General features: G+C 40.2%; 1 protein-coding gene across 1 annotated transcript in view; it reads left to right on the forward strand.

Moving 5' to 3' along the window:
* The window catches only part of MGST2 (microsomal glutathione S-transferase 2), a gene marked incomplete at its 5' end in the record, with an annotated part of 71,828 nt that extends 53,303 nt beyond the window's left edge, over positions 1-18,525 (forward strand). Inside the window, 4 exons of the mRNA XM_016423207.2 lie at positions 2,671-2,770; positions 13,270-13,340; positions 17,052-17,133; positions 18,106-18,525. Of these exons, the coding sequence (XP_016278693.2) occupies positions 2,671-2,770; positions 13,270-13,340; positions 17,052-17,133; positions 18,106-18,232 (380 nt within the window). The remainder of the gene's footprint in view (positions 1-2,670; positions 2,771-13,269; positions 13,341-17,051; positions 17,134-18,105) is intronic.
* Positions 18,526-19,135: the final 610 nt, after the last annotated feature.

Here is a 19,135-nt window from a genome sequence, read left to right on the forward strand (position 1 = left end):
ATTTATTTAAATATTGGCCATATTCTGGGGAGAGAAGCAAGAAAATAAGGAAAAAATGCGTCCATCTGTTAAAAAAAAGATCTTTCATGATACAGTGGCATATTCACTATCCATTGTGCCACAGTGTTTCTCCACCACTGTCCTACTACTGTCCTAAAATGATCTATTTATTATAAGTCATAGCCTAAGCAAAGGTAATACTTCAATAACTCTTTCTTGCCTATATATGGTTTTAAAAATTAAATTAAATGTATTATTTTTCTTTTAAGCATTATTTTCTTTTTAATTTTTCCCATGGTCACATGATTCTTCTTTTTAAAAAAGCAATTCTTTAATTAATTAATTTAGTCAATTTAGAACATTATTCCTTGGTTACAAGAATCGTATTCTTTCCTTCCCTTCCCTCCTCCCACCCTTCCCGTATCTGACGCACAATTTCACTGGGTATTTCATGTGTCCTTGATCAGAACCTATTTCCATGTTGTTGGTGTTTGCACTAGAATGATCATTTAGAGTCTACATCCCCAGCCATATCCCCTCGACTCATGTATTCAAACAGTTGTTTTTCTTCGGTGTTTCTACTCCCACAGTTTTTCCTCTGGATGTGGATAGTGTTTTTTCTCTTAGATCCCTCCAGGTTGTTCAGAATCATTGCATTGCTACTAATGGAGAAATCCATTACATTCGATTGTACCACAGTGTATCAGTCTCTGTGTACAATGTTTTCCTGGTTCTGCTCCTCTCACTCTGCATCACTTCCTGGAGGTCGTTCCAGTCTCCATGGAATTCCTCCACTTTATTATTCCTTTTAGCGGAATAGTATTCCATCACCAACATATACCACAATTTGTTCAGCCATTCCCCAATTGATGGGCATCCCCTCATTTTCCAATTTTTTGCTACCACAAAGAGCGCAGCTATGAATATTCTTGTACAAGTCTTTTTCCTTATTATCTCTTTGGGGTACAAACCCAGCAGTGCTATGGCTGGATCAAAGGGCAGACAGTCTTTTATCGACCTTTGTGCATATTTCCAAATTGCCCTCCAGAATGGTTGGATCAGTTCACAACTCCACCAGCAATGAATTAATGTCCCAACTTTGCCACATCCCCTCCAGCATGCATTACTTTCCATTGCTGTCATGTTAGCCAATCTGCTAGGTGTGAGGTGATACCTCAGAGTTGTTTTGATTTGCATCTCTCTGATTATAAGAGATTTAGAACACTTTTTCATGTGCTTATTAATAGTTTTGATTTCTTTATCTGAGAACTGCCTATTCATGTCCCTTGCCCATTTATCAATTGGAGAATGGCTTGATTTTTTGTACAATTGATTTGGTCACATGATTCTTGTTGTCTTCCTTCCCTCTTTCCTCCCCCTTCCCAGAAATGACAAGCAATGCCATTGGGTTACACATATATTATCACTCAAAACCCATTTTCATATTCATTTTTATAATCTTTTAAAACAAAAATCCCAATGTATATGGGTTTTTTTGGTAGCTCTGGGCCTTAAAAAAACCAAAACAAACAAAAAATAACCCTTACCTTCTGTCTTAGAATCAATACTAAGTTTTGGCTCCAAGGCAGAAGAGCAATAAGGGCCAAGCAATTGAGGTTAAGGGCCATACAACTAGGAAGTGTCTGAGGTCAGATTTGAACCCAGGATCTGGCTCTCTGTTCACCGAACCATTGACCTGTCTCAGATCTGAACCTTTTGCTCAAATGCTCAATTGTTTTCATGGGATAAGTTCTGGCACTGTCCCTATTTTACAAGTGCAGAAATTATGTCTTAGTAAGAGTGCTTTGCCTAAGGTCTCTCCTAGGAAGCAAGAGCTTATGGCAGGGACAGGGTCCAGAACAGCCCATCCCTAATTTTATCTCTAAAAAATTCCCATGTTGTAATTATCAATATTTCTGGGCTTCTAGCCTCTTCCTACCCTGAAAGTCCTAGCCTTCTGTACCACACACTTCCAAAGTGGCTCTCCTCCCCTTCGAAATCTTCATTGGAAACGACTGCCAATTTAAATGAGAAGAAACCCGTTCTAGCCAGTTACACACTTCAGAACATTGAAGTACAGCAGAACAGCTTGTTTGCAGCAGAGGGGGATTAAGGGAAAGGAGGCGGCCTGCTGGGCTACTCCTTACTAAATCCACTTCAATATTTACTGGCTTCTTGTCGAAGAGATTACCATATCCTGCTACAGAAGGAAATATATCACTACTAATTCTGTAACACACTTAGAGATTAAAGCTTCAAACTTGCTATCACAAAGACAAACGATTTCAAAAGAACTAGTGAGTGGGAGAAGGAATTCAAATAATGTAGGAAAAGAAACTGGGTTGTATAGAGGATGTGAGAGGTGGGAAGGCGAAGGAATAAAACTCACATTTCTGGAGTGTTTTTAAGGGTTCAGAGAGATTTCCTCACTGCCCCCCTCCCAACAAAAACATCCTTGGGATTTAGGCAACACCAGTATTGGTATCCCCACTTTACAGATGACAAAAATGAGACTCAAAGAGGCTGAAGGGATTTGGTTGTGGTCATAAAGTTCCTAAACAGTGAAGTAGGATTCAGACCCGAATCAGAACATCTAGAGCATGTTTGTTTGTATTGGGAAGTTACCTTTCACTTCATGTTAAATTAGAGCAAATTTCTTTTTCCTTGCAGGTTTCTTTGCCTGGCAGGTGGGGAAAGCAAGGCTGAAGTATAAGATCTCACCCCCAGCAATCACTGGGTCGCCAGCATTTGAGAGGATATTTCGTGCACAGTAAGTTTAGGACAGAATTAGCCATTGAAATTTTATATGTATGGTATCTCTTCTTGGGTATCTTTGACCTCAAGCAAGTCTCGTGTGTTCAGTCATTGTACAATTTCAGGATCTGCATTCAAACACAAGACTTAATCTTATGAATTACTTCCCTTTTAGCTCATTATCAGGACCCCTTTCAGCTGTCACTATTGAAATAGGGTAATTAAATGAAATAGGATTGATTTTAAAGTTTGGACCAGTGCTTTCTCTCTCTTACACTTTGAAGAGGTCATTTCTCCTTATGAGGCCTCAGTTTCCTCCTTTGGGTTCATACATCTTGAACTTTCTTAGAAGCTGTCTAGTCAAACCCCTCTTTGTCATTGTCATTTAAAAAAACAATCATTTCTTTTTTCTTTTCTTTTCATTCTTTATTGTCATGCAAAACACATTTCCATATTGGGCTTTGATCAAACCCCACTTTGTGCAGATGAGAGAAATAAAGGACCATGGAGGTTAACTGACTTATCTGTGGTCCCACAGAACTAAGTGACCAATTGGATTTGCACTCATGTCCTCTTACTCCAGAGTTGGGGTTCTTTCCATTTGTTCCATGCCAGAAGAAAAGTTCTCTATGAAGATAGTATTTGCCCCAACTAATCACATAGAGCTGTGAGTTCATCGATGCAGGTACTTCCTCCCTCCCTTTGAGATGCAGGTCCCCATCAGGCTGCCCATCTTGTGTGATTCTGGTCAATATCTTCCCATACCTTCACCATAGTCCACTCAGCATTCTTGTGACCTTCTTGCCTTTCTCCTGCCACCAAGAGGATATCAATGAAGCCTTTGATTATCACTGTGCTGTAACCCTGAGCTCTCACTTTCACATTTTTCAGCGATATTTTTCTGTGGTGCCACATCTTTCTTTGGTTCTTCATTCATATATTTCAGCTATTGACCCCAAGAAGGCAATGGAGTAAGGCATGATTGTTCTGTAGCACCATTCAAGAAGGGAGCTTAGAATCAGTACAGAGAATACTAGATGAGGATTTAAGAGACCTATTACTAATCTTGTAGCCAATATGGCTGCCCAAATAAGAGACATAGCAACCCCATACTTACTCCAGCAAAACTCTGAAATTTGCACCAAACAACATCATGATTAGTAAACCCAATGAAAAATTATAGTGACTTTTTCCACTCCAGAAATGCATAAAGAATTCAATAGGAAATAGGAAACCAACCAAACACATGTGAAAAAAAGTCTAATTCAGATAACAAAACAGAAAAGAATCTTTGAATTTTGAATGCAAAGATGATTTGCTTCCAACAGAGAGTGAAAGGTGGTGCTGCCCATGACACAGATAGAGAGTGGCATATGAAGAGACCAAGTGGGGGCTCATTGACTGTAAGTAGGACAACACATCCACATTCTACAACTTCACAGTGTTTTCCCTCTGAATCTTGGACAAACAATTCTATGGGCCAAACTGAAAAAAGAGACATGTTAAGTTGCTTCCACTCCAGCAGGAAAATTGGTGAGATGATAAGCTACTTGCAGAGTTTTAATCCAGGGTAAGTGATTTAAAATCTAGTTTTTCTTTGCAAGGACAAATAACCTTTCTCACATAAGCCCTTTAGAGGTACTTCATGGTATCAGGAAAGTGTGGCCTTAAGAACTGTTACATGTCTCCCTTGTTCTTTCTTATGTTGCAAGCCTGGAAGCTTCTTTGCCCAGTCTCTGTCTGCTATAAAATATCATAGAGGTTTAGATGGTCTCATTCAAATTTATATGCTCCCTCACGGAGCTGGAATGAGATTCCTGGTATGGCTTTATAATCATCAAAGCTAGCACTACTCTAGCTCTTTAAGATTTGCAAAGTGAATCATTATATATACATGATCTCATTTGCACCTCACAATTCTGTAGAAAGAGGTAAAGGTGCTATTATCTCCACTTTACAGATGAGGAAACTGAGACTTATAGCTTAAATGAGGAAGAGCTTACAACTAGTAATAGATAGCAATGCACATCTCCAGACTCCAAGTCCAGTGTTCTATCCACTAGATCACCTACCTGACAGTTATGTTTTTGCCTTTTTAGTCTAATGAATAAAAACACCATGGCAATATCAAATATTCAATAAATGATTGTCTTAAAAAATCAAATCAAATTCACTGGACATGCTCCCTAATGGAATTTTACCTCAAAAGCCCATTTTTTTTTTGTCTAGTTCCAGGAAAAGAGGAATGAATACTATGAATGATGTCAATACTATACCTCCCATCCTCTAGTTAGGCTCTCTCACCTTATTCCTTCATCTCTGCTATTGTTGCTAAGCAACCATGGCCAGGCGATCAAAAGTATTTGTGCCCCAGAAGCCACTAGGTGGAGCAGTGGATAGAGTGCTAGAGCTGGAATGCTAGCTGTAGGATACTAGGCAAGTCACTTAAGCTTTGTTTGCTTCAGTTTCTTAATCTGTAAGATGGGGCTAATAACAATAGCACCTACCTCCCAGGGCTGTTATGGTCATAAAGGGAGATGATATTTGTAAGGTACTTCGCAAACCTCAAAGTGCTAAATAAATGTTAGTTCTTAATTTGAGCACCCCTGTTGTCAGCCATCCTTTCTAGTTCTTTTGCTACTGACAGAGAGGAGAGGCAGTGTCCAGGTAATGGAGACAGGCAGCAGAGGCTGAATGAAAAAAGACTATAAAATAATTGTCTTCCAAGTGTTTGAATGTTTATCCTGTAGAAGGGTGATTATCCTTGTTCTTGGCCCCAAAAGACACAACTAGGAGAAATGGATGGGAATTGTACAGAGGTAAGATTTTGACATAATGATAGGAAAATTTTCTTGATAGTCAGAGCTCTCCCAAAGTGGAATGGATTCCCTTTAGTGGTCATGGATTTCTCTTTTTAAAAAATTTAAAAAGATTTTTGGTGGATAAATTTTGTTTTTATGTTGCCAAGATTTCTCTTTGCATCACTTCTTTTCCCTCCCAGACAGTTATGTCTCATAATAAAGATTTTATTTAGGAGGAAAAAAGTTCCAGCAAAACTAATCAACACATTAGAAAAAATTAAAACACCTGACATTATATTCAATTGGACACTTAGTACTCATTAAATGTCTGTTTTGTGCCAGGCACTGTCCTAAGTGCTAGAGATGTAAAGGGGAAAGACTCTGCCCTCAAGGAGCTCATAATCTAATGAGGAGAGAGCATGAAGACAGTTAAGTAACTAAGATATTAATGGGACAAATTGTAGGTAATCAAAAGACAAAAGTACTAGCATTAAAAGAGATCAGAAAAGATCCCTTTTAGAAAATGAGATTTTATCTGGGGATTGAAGGAAGCCAAGAAATGAAAACAAGGAGGCAGAGCATTCCAGGCATGGGAGACAGTCAGTGAAAATGGTCAGAGTCAGGGTCAGCTAGGTGGATCAGTGCATAGAGAGTCAGAACTGGAGATAGAAGGTTTGGGATTCAAATGTGACCTCAGATTCTTCCTGACTGTGTGACCTTGGGCAAGTCACTTAATCCCCATTACCTAGCCCTTACCACTCTTCTGCCTTGGAACCAATACACAGTATTGGTTCTTGATGGGAGCTAAGGGTTTTTTGAAAAGAAAAAGAAAATGCCATCTGAAGAAGGTGGCATTTGGGCTGTCATGTCCTGTGAGACTCCCCGCCAGAGGTAAGCTCATAACAGAATTGGTATAGGAGGAAGTATAACATAGGACTTGGGAGTCAAGGAGCCCTGTCAAATAGCAGGAGGTGCTGGTGAGAGAAGGATTTGATGCTGAAGTTGGAGAGGGACAAGAGAGACAAATACTGCAAGATAGTCACTGGGGAGCAGGAGATGGCGACATCTAGTGTTCTGCTATGTGTGACAAGCAAATCACTTTGCTTGTCTGATATATATTAATTTAAGGTCGCCAAGGAATTCAGCTATGTAATTCCTAAATGAAAACTCAAGTCAGCCGTCAGCCTTTTATAGAGTTTAATTACAAACAGGAGGAAGAAAGGAATTAGAGATAGATAGAGAGAGAGAGAGAGAGAGAGAGAGAGAGAGAGAGAGAGAGAGAGAGAGAGAGAGAGAAAGGGGAGAGAAGGGAATAGGGCTTAAATACCCCCTCTGTTTAGGCTGGGCCAAAAGGCCCAAGCCCTTAGATAGCTGAGGCAAAGAAAAGAGATCAGTCCCTATTACTCACGTGACCAAAATGGAGAAACAGTCTCCGGGCCTCCACCTCCAGCTTCCTTCAGAGCAAGCTTCTCAGAGCACCTCTCCAACCACTCAGAGCCAAAACTCTCCAACCACCCACCCCCAGTCCTCAGACCCCTCTATCTTTAAGGAAACCATCCAAGTTCCCTCCCCTCAGTTCTCACATCTACCAATCACTGTCCATGTCTTCCCTGTGCCAATGGTGGCTCTAGTTTAACCCAGGACCGCCCAGAGGTCTGTGGCTTTGCACATGTCTGTTGGAGGTCATATTCTCAAATAATTAAATTTTGATCTATGCTGCAGCCCTTCCTAAATCCTGTTAGGACTGAGTAGGGTGGAGATTGCAATTTCCAAGACTTGGTTCTGTCATTCCAAGTATCTCCATTGTATCAATTCTAAAATCAATCATGACCCAAAGAACTTCCTGTTCTATGCTTAAGCATAGGTCAAAGCCCTTTCCATTGTTCAGCAAAAGGTTTCTGTCCTAAAGTAATCTTAAGAAGGGAGGAGGAGGAACCTCCCATGCCAATGGGGTTCACATTCCAATAGCCAAGACCCACTATCAATAGGAAATTTTCAAATATGAAATTTCCCAATGGTGAAATTTCCAACATTTATAAGTCTAAGAAATTTTAAGGTTTACATATGGCAGGTACTCTAGTGGGCTGAGGACCATAGGAAGTTAGCCTTGAGGGTGGGAGATGCCACTCTTATAGCTTCCTGCTTTGGTTTACAAGCTGGAGTGCCCTGGGGTCACCTGGTTTTCCACTCGACACATTCTACAGGGAATTCTTGGTTCATTGTGGTTTGGGTTAGTTGGCTTCCCTCCAATCCTGAGATTCTTTCTCTGAAATCTTCATTATTTTTACTATCTCATATCTATCAATCAGTTCCTGGACTCCTATGAGATAATGCTTCACTTGGCAGAACACTAAAGATACACAGCATCTGAATTATTCTTTTCTTCAGGTGTCCTCATCCTTGCGACCTTTGGGATTCATCCTAGCTATTGATATGGATGCTACGCCCCATCTGTCCCCACTGTCCATTGGTACTATGGGGTATTGGTTTATATGGGATTTATACAGATAGGATAAGAAGTTACTATTTGGCATTTAAATGGATGGATGAGCGCAATAGTTTGACCAGAGATAGTGGAACAAATTCACAGAATTTACTGCCAAAAGGGACCTTTTACATCACTTGGTCCATCTCCTTTATGTTATGAACAAAGAAACTGAAGCCCATAGAGCTAAGTGGTTTGCCTAAAGTTATATAAGCCAAAGAGTTGAGATTTGAACCCAGGTCTTCTGATTTCATATCTAGTCTCTTTCTCTTGCTGTCTACTCTTCTTGAGATGTTTCCTTCAATTTAGAGAATAAGTGGAATTGGAACAAATCCCATAGCTTGGATTAAGTGACCAGATCATTATCCTATGCTGGTTGTCTCAGGAGGATGGGACAGAACATTGGGGTGTGGGGGGTATGCATGTGGTATTTAAATTATCTGTTTTTGTAGCAGAAACTCCCATCAGTCTTTGCCTCTACCAGTGCAAGCAAGCCTGGAGTTTGTCACATGAAGGATTCCATACAACAGGGATTATTGTTTTTATCCCTATAGCTTTAGCAAATGATGGAATTAACAACCATAGATTTTTTTCTGAGTTGATATGCAAGGCTAATACATTAGCCTTCTCCTATGTTCTCTGTAAAATAATGGCAAATGAAGGAGAATGACATTTTATCTCTATATGCTTTTCTTTTTTATGCTTTAAAAGAGAACAGATTGGAATCATTGGAGATAAACTGGAATAGGATGACCCTGAACAGGAATGGGGCATCTTCTATAGGCTGTGGGTGAGCAAAGCAGTAACTAGGGTGGGGTGGCAAGGCTTTTCGACAGGTCACTAAATTCGGAAGATCCTGGCAATTATTCTGTAGTGTAGAAATAGCATAGCTTAGTTAATGAGAATAATTACTTAAAGTCAGAAAACTAGAGACTACCAAATTGAGAATTGAGGTGATTTTATTTCTTATTTTTCTTTACCTCTTCCCAGGCTCCTCACCCCCAAATGAGGGCATACTTTATTTTCTATATCCCCAGGCTTGGCTTATGGTAGTTACTCAGGATCTAAAATTCCTAGCTTTGGTCCTGCTAGTGGATCAATTATATTATAATCTTAAGAGCAATCAAGTTTCCCCCGGCTTTAAGGAAGGGATGAGGGATCATTCATAATCCTGCAGAAAAGATTCTTCCATGTCTATCTACTCAAAGTCTCATTAAGAATTACATTAATGTTCTCTCTGGTTAGGATATTGTCGCAAAAGAGTTCAGTCAACTAAGCCAGTGAAGGGGGAGGGAGGGTAAATCTAATTCATCTTTTCCCTTTGCTAGGTGCCAATGAATTAATTATAGTTTCAAAAGAATTCTTCCCTCTTACTTAAAATAGCATCAAACCTTCTGGCATATTCTACGAATAGGGACAATTTGAACTGAAGTTAAGACAGGGCATTGGAGGTAGGCAACTAGAGCTGTCTTCTTTTTTTTCCAATCATTGATACCCTTGATGGGGGAAGGGGCATATCTGGCTACATACTCTCAGAGCTCAGTTTCTTCTTCTCTTAAATGGGTATGAAAAACGATAATTTATTTTCTCAGAGAAGCATTTGTGAGTATCAATTTTTTTAATCCTTACCTTCTGCCTTAGAATCAATACTGGGTATAGGTGCTAAGGCAGAAGAGCGGCAAGGGCTAGGCAATGGGGGTCAAGTGACTTGCCCAGGGTCATACAGCTAGGAAGTGGCTAATGCCAGATTTGAACCCAGGACCTCTCATCTCTGGGCTTTACTTTCAATCCACTGAACCAACCAGTTGGCTACCCGCTGTGAGTATCAATTTTTAAATGCTAACTTTAACTAAACAAATTTGTGTCAAATATCTACTAGGTGCAATGCTCTATGATAGGTATTTGGGATCAAAAGGAGAAAAAAAGAAAACAGTCCCTCTCCTTAAGTAGTTTTGATTTTCCTGGTAGTATATGACATGTACATGCTCAAATACTGCAGTGGATCTTATCAATTCAGAAGCTCTCTCTGATGAAACAGATTGCAACTTGCTAGGGTCTTCAAGTTTGACATTAGATGTCCCACTTGATGGAAGCATTCCTCATTTTCCTACATCTCCAGGGTATCTGGGTATTTCTGTGTGATCTGTATACACAATTAAAAAAAAGAGTAATTGAAGGAAAAGAGCACCAAGCTCTGGGGTTGAGAGAATTGGGACTCAAGGCAATACGTGACTTGAACCTTGAATAAAGGATTTGGAAAGGCAAAGAGGAGAAGAGCATGCATGGATCCCAAGCATAGAGAATAGCTTGTGTAATGGTAAGAGCATGGGAAATAGAGTGCCAAATTTGAGGAAGGCCAGTAAGGCTAGACTATAGAAAAAGAAAATAAGTCTGGAATGGTAGGCTATAGCCTCACTGTGGAAGGCTTGAAATGCCAGGCTAGGAATGCATATTTTGTCCTAGAGGCAAATAATAGGGAGCAATAGAAAATGTTTGAGCAGGTGTATGATTGGGTGGATGTAGGAGACAGATGGAATTTAGGAGACTGTTCTGAAAACTGTGCTGAAGATGGATTGGGGAGAGGAGAAATTGGAAACTTGGGCACCAGTTAGGAGGTGTTAGGAGACAAAAAGGCTTGAGAGCCTGGACTAGGTTAGTAGGCATAAAGAAAAGGATAAAAGAAAAGGATAAAGAGGGAAAATCAATACAATATTGACAATACAATTATTGGATAAAGTGGGGGTAAGGAAAGACTTTGAAATTGTGAACCTGGATGACCAGAGTTCTAGTTCTTGTTTTACCATGCATGGGAAACTTTGGAAGAGGGGTGCACTTAGTAGAAAAGATAATGAGCTTTCATTTTGGACATGTTGAATTTGATATGCTAATGGGATATCTCAGTGGAGATGGCCAATAGGTATTGGTAATATAGGACTGGAGTGTAGGAGATAAATTAGACCTGGGATTCATTTGCATGAAAATCATAATTGAACCCTTGGGAACTGATGAGATTGCCAAGAGAGAATGCAGAGAAAAGAGGGCCCACGTGTAGCGGGTGGGAGGTGAATGATGATCCAGTAAAGCAGATTAAAGAGGAGCACTCATACAGATTGGAGAAATGAGAGGACAGTGACAAAGAAGCCAAGAAAAGAGAAGAGAAGGTGTCTAGGAGGAGGGGATGGTCTACAAATGTCAAACAGTGCAGAGAGCCTAAGGAGGATGAGAAAGAGTCACTGGGTTCAGAGATCCCAGGGAACCTTCTCCAGCAAGTTTCTACTGAGAAGCTCTTTCTTCTCCCATCTAGTTATTAGCATTGTTGTCTTCTTCTAATTATTTTGTATTTATATTTATTTATATTATTTATTTAGAATATTTCTACACCAATCAATAAACATCCATCAAGTGCCCAGCATTTGCCAGGCACTGTGCCAAGTGCTGGGCATACAAAAAGAAACAAAAGACCATCATTACCTTCAAGGAGATTACAATCTAAAGAGGGAGACATGCCAACAGATAGCAAACTCGATACAGGATAAAAGAGAATTAAGAGAAGAAAAGCGCTGGAATTAAGAGGGGTTAGAGAAGGCTTTAGGTGGGGCTTTAGTTAGGACTTGAAGGAGTCCAAGGAGGCCAGTAGTCAAAGAGAAGGAGGGAGAGTGTTCTGGGCATGGAAGACAGAGAAAATGTCTGGGGCTTATTTATTGTTATTTAATTGACATATATATGTATATTTGTGTATATGTTATATTCCTTCATGTACCATCTTGGGCAAATGGGCTAAAACTAGATTGAGGGTACTGATGGGCCACCAACCCATCAGTGAGTAAAGGGGTGCCTACCCCAAGCACGTGAAGACTTGCCCCTGCAGAAGGACTGATGAGAACTATTTGTCGAGAGAGAGAGAGAGAGAGAGAGAGAGAGAGAGAGAGAAAGAGAGAGAGAGAGAGAGAGCGAGCTCCTGAAGGGGCTGGCCTTGGTATCAAGAAAGGCACCCACTTCTTCCTTAGAGACCAAAGAAAAAATGAATAGCAAATGGGGCTTGCATTGGGAGTAAGGAGTCTTGGCAGAGAGCCTCTATTTTCTCAGTGAAGTAGGAGACAAGGTGCTCTGTTGAGGAGGGATGAAGAATGGTGATGGAGGCTTGAGGGGAGGAAAAATAAGGATTCAAATAGCTATTTCAGGTAATATAATAAAGTCAATGAGAGAAGCATCAAAGGCCTTTTTTTCTGAGTAACAAGGGGCCCAAGTGGAGATAACATAAAATTATTGAGGATGCAGGTACCACAGGTACCATGGACTTTCTCAGCAAGGTCTAGTAGTATGCCAATGAATATAGGAGAGAGTAATCTAGATGAGGGGTTCTTCACCTGTGGTTGAGGAACTTGTTTTTCAAAGCTATTTTGAAAATTCCATTTCAATATATTTGATTTCCTTTGTTATTTTATTTTATGCATGAAAAAACATTATTATGAGGAGATTGTAGGCTTTGCCATTCTGCCTAATTCCTGACACAAAACGTTTGATAATCCACAATCAATATGGTGTCTAAAGACCCTCTCTCAGTCTTCTCACTACTAACATTGATTACAATTTCTTGGCCTTGGTTTGATAGTTTTCTGTATCACCAGGTCCAAGTCATTATTGGGTGGCCGATTTTCTGGTGATGATCTCCTCTGAACTTTGTTGCTCTTCAGTTGTTTTCTAGTCATGTTTGACTCTTTGTGACTCCATTTAGGATTTTTTTTTGGCAAAGGACTGGAGTGGCTTGCCATTTCCTTCTTCAGCTCATTTTACAGATGAGGAAACTGAGGCAGACAGGGTTAAATGACTTGCCACGGTTCATACAGCTGGATTATTTCTCTCCTGAGACATAGTTGAATAGACCATCAGTGGTCTTGGAGCTATTGAGTTTGCTTAAATCTGCCAGAGTCCATATATATTCTGCTCCCATAGCCTTTGAGAACCCAGCATCACCTCCATGCCACCTTGAAGATTCAGACAAGGACCTCAACTGAAAAAGGTGGCAAGTGATTTTTGGAAAACATTTCTTAAATTCTCTCCTGGAAAAGCTCAGACATTGCTTAGGCTCAGGATAAAAACTCTTCCTTTGTTTCATGATTCCCATTAGTTTTACAGGGACAAACCGGATATTTATTTCAAAAGAACTCATTTTCGCTGATGCCCTCTGGTTGCCTCACAAATAACCTGCAGTTTTTTTTCCCTCTGCAGACAAAACTGTGTAGAGTTTTACCCCATCTTCCTGATCACCTTCTGGATGGCTGGATGGTTCTTCAACCAAGGTAAATTAAAACTACAGAGATATTTCTGCCTAAGTGATGGCCGTGGTATTTTATAACCTTTTGGAATCATCATACAGTTATTCATTTTCACTCCCTGGAAATCATTAAAATGACTTCCAACAAAACGAGGAACACTTTTTCCCTGCTTCCATGTGCCTCAAGATCCCAAGAATTTGCTCCAATGTGTCTGAACTGCAAGGACAGATTTAACCGGTGACAGATTGTTCTCTTAGACATTCAGATTCAATAATGAGCATCTGGAATTGTATCTAGAAAATCAAAGTTTCTAAAAAGGGTAAGGGCTGCAGGGCCTTTTTTTCATAAATGTTCTTAATTTTAATTCAGTTCACTTGACATTTATTAAGCATCTATTGTGTGCCAGCCAGAATGAAACACTTCCTGCTCTCAGGAATTGACCTTCTTTTTGGAAGACTCAGTGTGTTGACAGATGAGATTAGCTAAAGCTTTATTAAACACCCACAATGCACTAGGCACTGAGCTAAGGGCTGGAAATAAAAATACAAGCCAAAAAAAAAAGACAAGAGAAGACCTCAAGGAGCTTACATTCTTTTTTTAGTTTTTGAAACCCTTACCTTCTGACAATCAATACTGAGTATTGATTTCAATTCAGAAGAGCAGTAAGAGCTAGGCAGTTAAGTGACTTGGCCAGGGTCACACAGCTAGAAAGTGTTTGAGGCTAGATTTGAACTCAGGAAGATGAATCTTCCTGTCTCTACCCAGTGTGCCACCAGCTGCCACTGTGACAGCAAGGCAGCACAGAATCATCAGTTTGCATGGAAGGGGGTCAGATGTGGTTGCTTTCCCTGGGCTTACTTTCCAGGCAGACCCAGTATGAGGTCTGGTTAGTGACAACACAAGCTGATCATCAGCTGAGGCAAATCCTCCATCCTGGAGGAGTTTATCCTGCTTTGTTCTGGAGAGTTTGGGTGCCACCTTGGAGACTGACCTATGAGTAATCCCAGGGCAATGATAAGCCCTCTGAGTTTGGAGTCCCAGAGCCCAAGGTCCAGTTCCAGTCCCGTTACTTATGTGCCCATGGACAAGCTGTTTCATTTACTCTCTGTGGACTACAGTTTTTTGTTCTTAAAATGAAGAGGTTGACTTAGTGTCCTTGTGAGATCTCAATCCACGTTCCATTTCTTCACCTCTCATTAAGCACACTGAGGCAGCCTGGCTTAGCTTATAGAGGTAACAGATAAGTGCATGCATTTAAAGCTTGGCTCTGCCACTTAACTGTAACCCAGCACCAGTCCCATAACCTCTCTGAGCCTCAGTTTTCTCATCTATATAATAGGCATAATACCTGTGGTATGTGCCTCACAGGATTATTGTGATCTAGACCAGTTGGGAATGCATGCCAAGCGTTCTGCCAACCTTAGACACTCCATAAGTGACATTTATTATTCATCTCTTGCTTATGACTTTCCTCACAACTGATGAGATTTATAATGAAGTTCATTTCATAGGAATAATCTCTCTTAACCCTTACTCACTCCATCACCTTTGGAGATTTAAATGGAAAAGGCAATACTATCTGACAAATAGCATTTTTAAAAAATCCTCAATTTCCATCTTAGAATCAATACTAACCATTAGTTCTAAGATAGAAGAGTAGTAAGGGCTAGGCAATAAGGTGACTTGCCCAGGGTCACACAGCTAGAAAGTGTCTGAGGCTACATTTGAACCCAGGACCTCTCATCTCCAGTGGTTTTCTAACTATTGATCCCCTAGCTGCCCCCAAATAGCATTTCTGAATAATAACAACTATAAGAACAAATTGGGGTGGGGGGGAGTCAGCTAGGTTGCTCAGTGGTTTGAGAGATGAGAGGTCTTGGGTTTAAATCTGTGTGTGTGACCCTGGACAAGTCACTTAATCCTCATTGTCTAGCCCTTACCACTCTTCTGTCTTAGAATCAATTTACAGTATTAATTCCAAAATGGAAGGTAAGGTTTGTTTTCTTTAAAGAAAAAGAAAAATAGGAACAAATAAGAGTTAGGCTGTCTCTTCTTTAGCTCATTTTTGTCCTGTGGTGGTGGCTTATTCTGACACATTTACATCCGTACTTACATTCATCCCCATTAGGATATAGAGACCTTTCTGTTAAAAAAAACCAAACTATAACTTTTATTTTTTTCCAGATTATACATAGATAAAATTTTTCATAATAATTTTTGGATATTTTACAATCCGTGCTCTATATCTCCTTCCCAAAGCTTCCCCTTCTATCAGATCACCTGATATAGGTTGTACATATGTGATCATATAGTACTTGTTTCCATGTTCATCATGTTGTGAAACAGAAGTCCCTTTTGATAGGGATTTTAAAAGTCTTTGTACTTGAATCCCCACTACCAGGGCCTAGACAATGCCTACTTCACAGTCAGGGCTCAAAAAAATTCATATAGATTGATCACAAATTTTCTCAGTTGACAAGTTTCCTTTGTTTCCAGCCTTTTGACTTTTCTATATCCATCTCCCTTTCCTTCCCCCCAACACCTACTTTGGGGTGATACAACCATAGACAAGCTTTTTCTTTCATTTTGAAAGATAAAAAGCCAATGGATCCAGAATCTAAAATGTTCCCTAGTCAGTGTGCTCTAGAAATCCTCTTGGTTAGTGTCATGGGCTGCTTAGAAACTGAAGCCATCCAACCTGAACTGCACAGTGAGGTGGACTTTGGGACATGATCGATGTGGGGATTTGTTTTGCTAGAAGATAAATATTGTTCTGAGGATTTAATTTTCTTTTTAAAAATTGTTCTGTGGGGGAAGTGGGAGGGAAGGAAAATAAATGCTTATAATAATTTATTTAAATGAGAAACAAATATGAGGTTAATAGAAAGGCAAGAAGAAAAAGAAAGAGAAATTAGTAGAGAAAGAAAAAAGAGAGAAATAAGGAAAGAAAAAGAAATGAGGAAAAAGAAAAAAAGGAGGGGAGGAAGGAATGAAGAAGGTAAGGAAGGAAGAAAGAAAGAAAAAAGGAAGGAAGGAGAGAAAGAAGGAAGAAAAAAGAAAGAAGGAAGGAAGGGGGAAGGAGAGAGGGAGAGAGAAAATAAAGAAAGAAAGGAAGGAGGGAGGGAGGGGAAGGAAGGACAGAGGAAAGAAGCAAGCAAGAAAGAAGGAAGGAAGAAAAAGAAAGGAAGAAAGAAAGGAAGGAAGAAAGAAAGAAGGAAGGAAGGAAGGAATGAGGAGGAGAGATACAGAGAAAAAGAAAGAAAGAGAGAAAGAAGGAAAGGGAAAGAAAGAAGGGAGATAGGGAGGAAGGGAAGAAGGAAGGAAGAAATAAAGAAAGAGAAAAGAAGGAAGTAGAGAAAGAAGGAAGGAAGAAAAAGAAAGAAAGAAGGCAGGAAGGAGAGAGGGAGAGAGAGAAAAGAAAGAAAGAAAAAGAAAGGAAGGAGGGAGGGAGGGAAAGGAAGGTAGGAGGAAAGAAGCAAGAAAGAGAGAAGGAAGGAAGAAAAAGAAAGAAAGAAGGAAAGAGAAAGAAAGAAGGAATGAGGGAGGGAGAAAAAGAGAGAAAGTAAAAGAAAAAGAAGGAAGGAAGGAAAGAAGAGGAGGTCGGAAGGAAGGGAGGGGAAGAAGAGAGGAAGGGAGGAAGGAACATTATTTCTTAGGATGCAAATTATTTTGGAAGATTGATGACTGTAAAATTACACCTAGTTTGAAGACTTATAACCAGTTGTCCCCTCTCAGTCTTAGCTGCCATTTTGGGCCTAGCCTACATGTATGCTCGTCACCACTTCTTCTTTGGATATTCAGAGTCAGCTAAGCAAAGGTAAGACACCTGAAGCTGCCTTGAGGGTTGGGGCAGGAAGCTTCTGGGAAGGGCTTGGGCCAGTCTCCTGTTGCTTGGCCACTACCTAGCAACACCCTCAACAACACAGGCTCCAAGTTGGCTCCCATTACGCAGGGGTGCGGAGGAATTTCTCCTATGTGAAAAGAGGCTGCCTTGCCAGGTCAAACACTATTATCTTGTTGACTTGTCCTGTTTGGATTGAGGTAGGAAAGCATAAGACTAAATGGAGAAGTTCAAACATTGGAAGGAGGCAGCAAGCACAAATATTTGAGTCCCTCTCACCTCTTCGCTTGCCATCCTTCTAAACCTAGCAAAAATTCCACAGCCCTCCAGAAGTCACCAATAATTGTGCATAGGTCATGATAATCCTTTAAATGCTTTAAGTAACCAACTAACCTTTGCAGATGGGTTCCCTCTTCAACTTATTTAGCAAAACAAGTTCTAAGACTTTAAGAACATGGAAGTTATGGCATTGCCCACACCAATTCAGACTGCACTTTTGGTCTGACCAGTAGCCTGCTGTATCAGCTGGTTCCCTTACTGCAGGGCTGGACCTAGCAGAAACTAATTCCAGGGCAAAAAACATGAAATGGACCTTAAGCAGTGACCCATACACCCATGGGAAGAGATCCTGTGCCATTCTGAGTACACTTTTAGGGGAGGTTGCCATGCAGAATAGAGGAAAGTTGAATTGTAGGGCTCAAAATATAGGGGTGGGGAAGCTCATGTGGAGTGTGGTCTTATGAAGGAAGCAGAATCTATAGCAGTTTACTATTTAAACTCTTTCTTTTTGCTACCAAGAAGCTCTCTCTTTTGCTTCTCCTTTGGAAGAATTGCAAGTGTTTTCAGCACTCACTAAATTTGGCCCCCTGGACAAAGCCTTGGTTGCTCCACCTTAGTTACAGTTCCTAATTACTGTATTTATTTCTCTCCCTCTCTCCTTATAAACAGGCTATTTGGCTTCCGGATGAGTCTGGGAGTTTTGGCTTTGCTGATCATCCAGGCTGTTGTGGGAATTGGCTATGAACTTTGGGATGAGTACATGGACTTAAAATTTTTCAAGAAATTAGTATTCTAGAAAATTTTCTCCTTTTTAAGAATTTCAAGTTGTTGTTTTTTTACACCGTGAAAGATCAATCCAACATGTGAAATCAAAATTCCCATGTTTGAACTGAACCAAAGAATGATAAGGCTGAGAAATTATGATTCAATTCCGTCATTTTACAGCTGGAGGAAATGGAGACCCTGAGAGTTTGTCTGTATTTTTCTATTCTTGAGATGACTTTGGGAAATGCTCCATTTCCGGAACTTATTACTTACTTATTTTCTCTGAAATATTATTTGTTCTTGTATAATGGAGTTAAAAATGTTGAAAAAAATTCCTTTGTTTCTGTTTTGTTTTTTAAAGAAATTGGAGCACATTGGGGCAAACCAGTTAAATAACTTTGCTAGTCACCAGACCCTTCCTATATTGAATTATGGGCACACGCGTGTATTTGTATATGTTTTCCTCCTGAAGGAAAGTTCCAGACATATGGAACTGGGCAGTTAAGCCTCTTTCATTAGTGGTGGGAAGGCACAGATGGCTGGCACATGGGGGAGATTAAACAGACACTCCCGAATAGCCAGAGCAAAGAACCATCCATTAATAGCACAAAACAAACTTGGCTGAGAAAATAAGCTTTAGCTAAAAAAAGGAAGGAAGTAGCAACTCATTCCCCAACATGCATGCATCTAGAGAATTCCTTACAGAGATCATTACCTCCATCTCCCATCAAGGGAAAGCAAATCCAGAATCCTAACCAGAGAAGATCCTGGGGGATGCCCACTGGCTCGCTGGGGAAATGGAGGTAATGGGCGTCTTTTCATAAGTGCAACGCTGCTTTTCCTCTCTGATGTTGACTGATTTGTCTTCTTTCTCTTTGCTCATCTGTGAAACAGGAATAACACCTTACCTGACTAGAAGATGCCCTAGCTGGCA

This window comes from Monodelphis domestica, chromosome 6 (genome assembly GCF_027887165.1).
Source record: "Monodelphis domestica isolate mMonDom1 chromosome 6, mMonDom1.pri, whole genome shotgun sequence".
NCBI lineage: Eukaryota > Metazoa > Chordata > Mammalia > Didelphimorphia > Didelphidae > Monodelphis > Monodelphis domestica.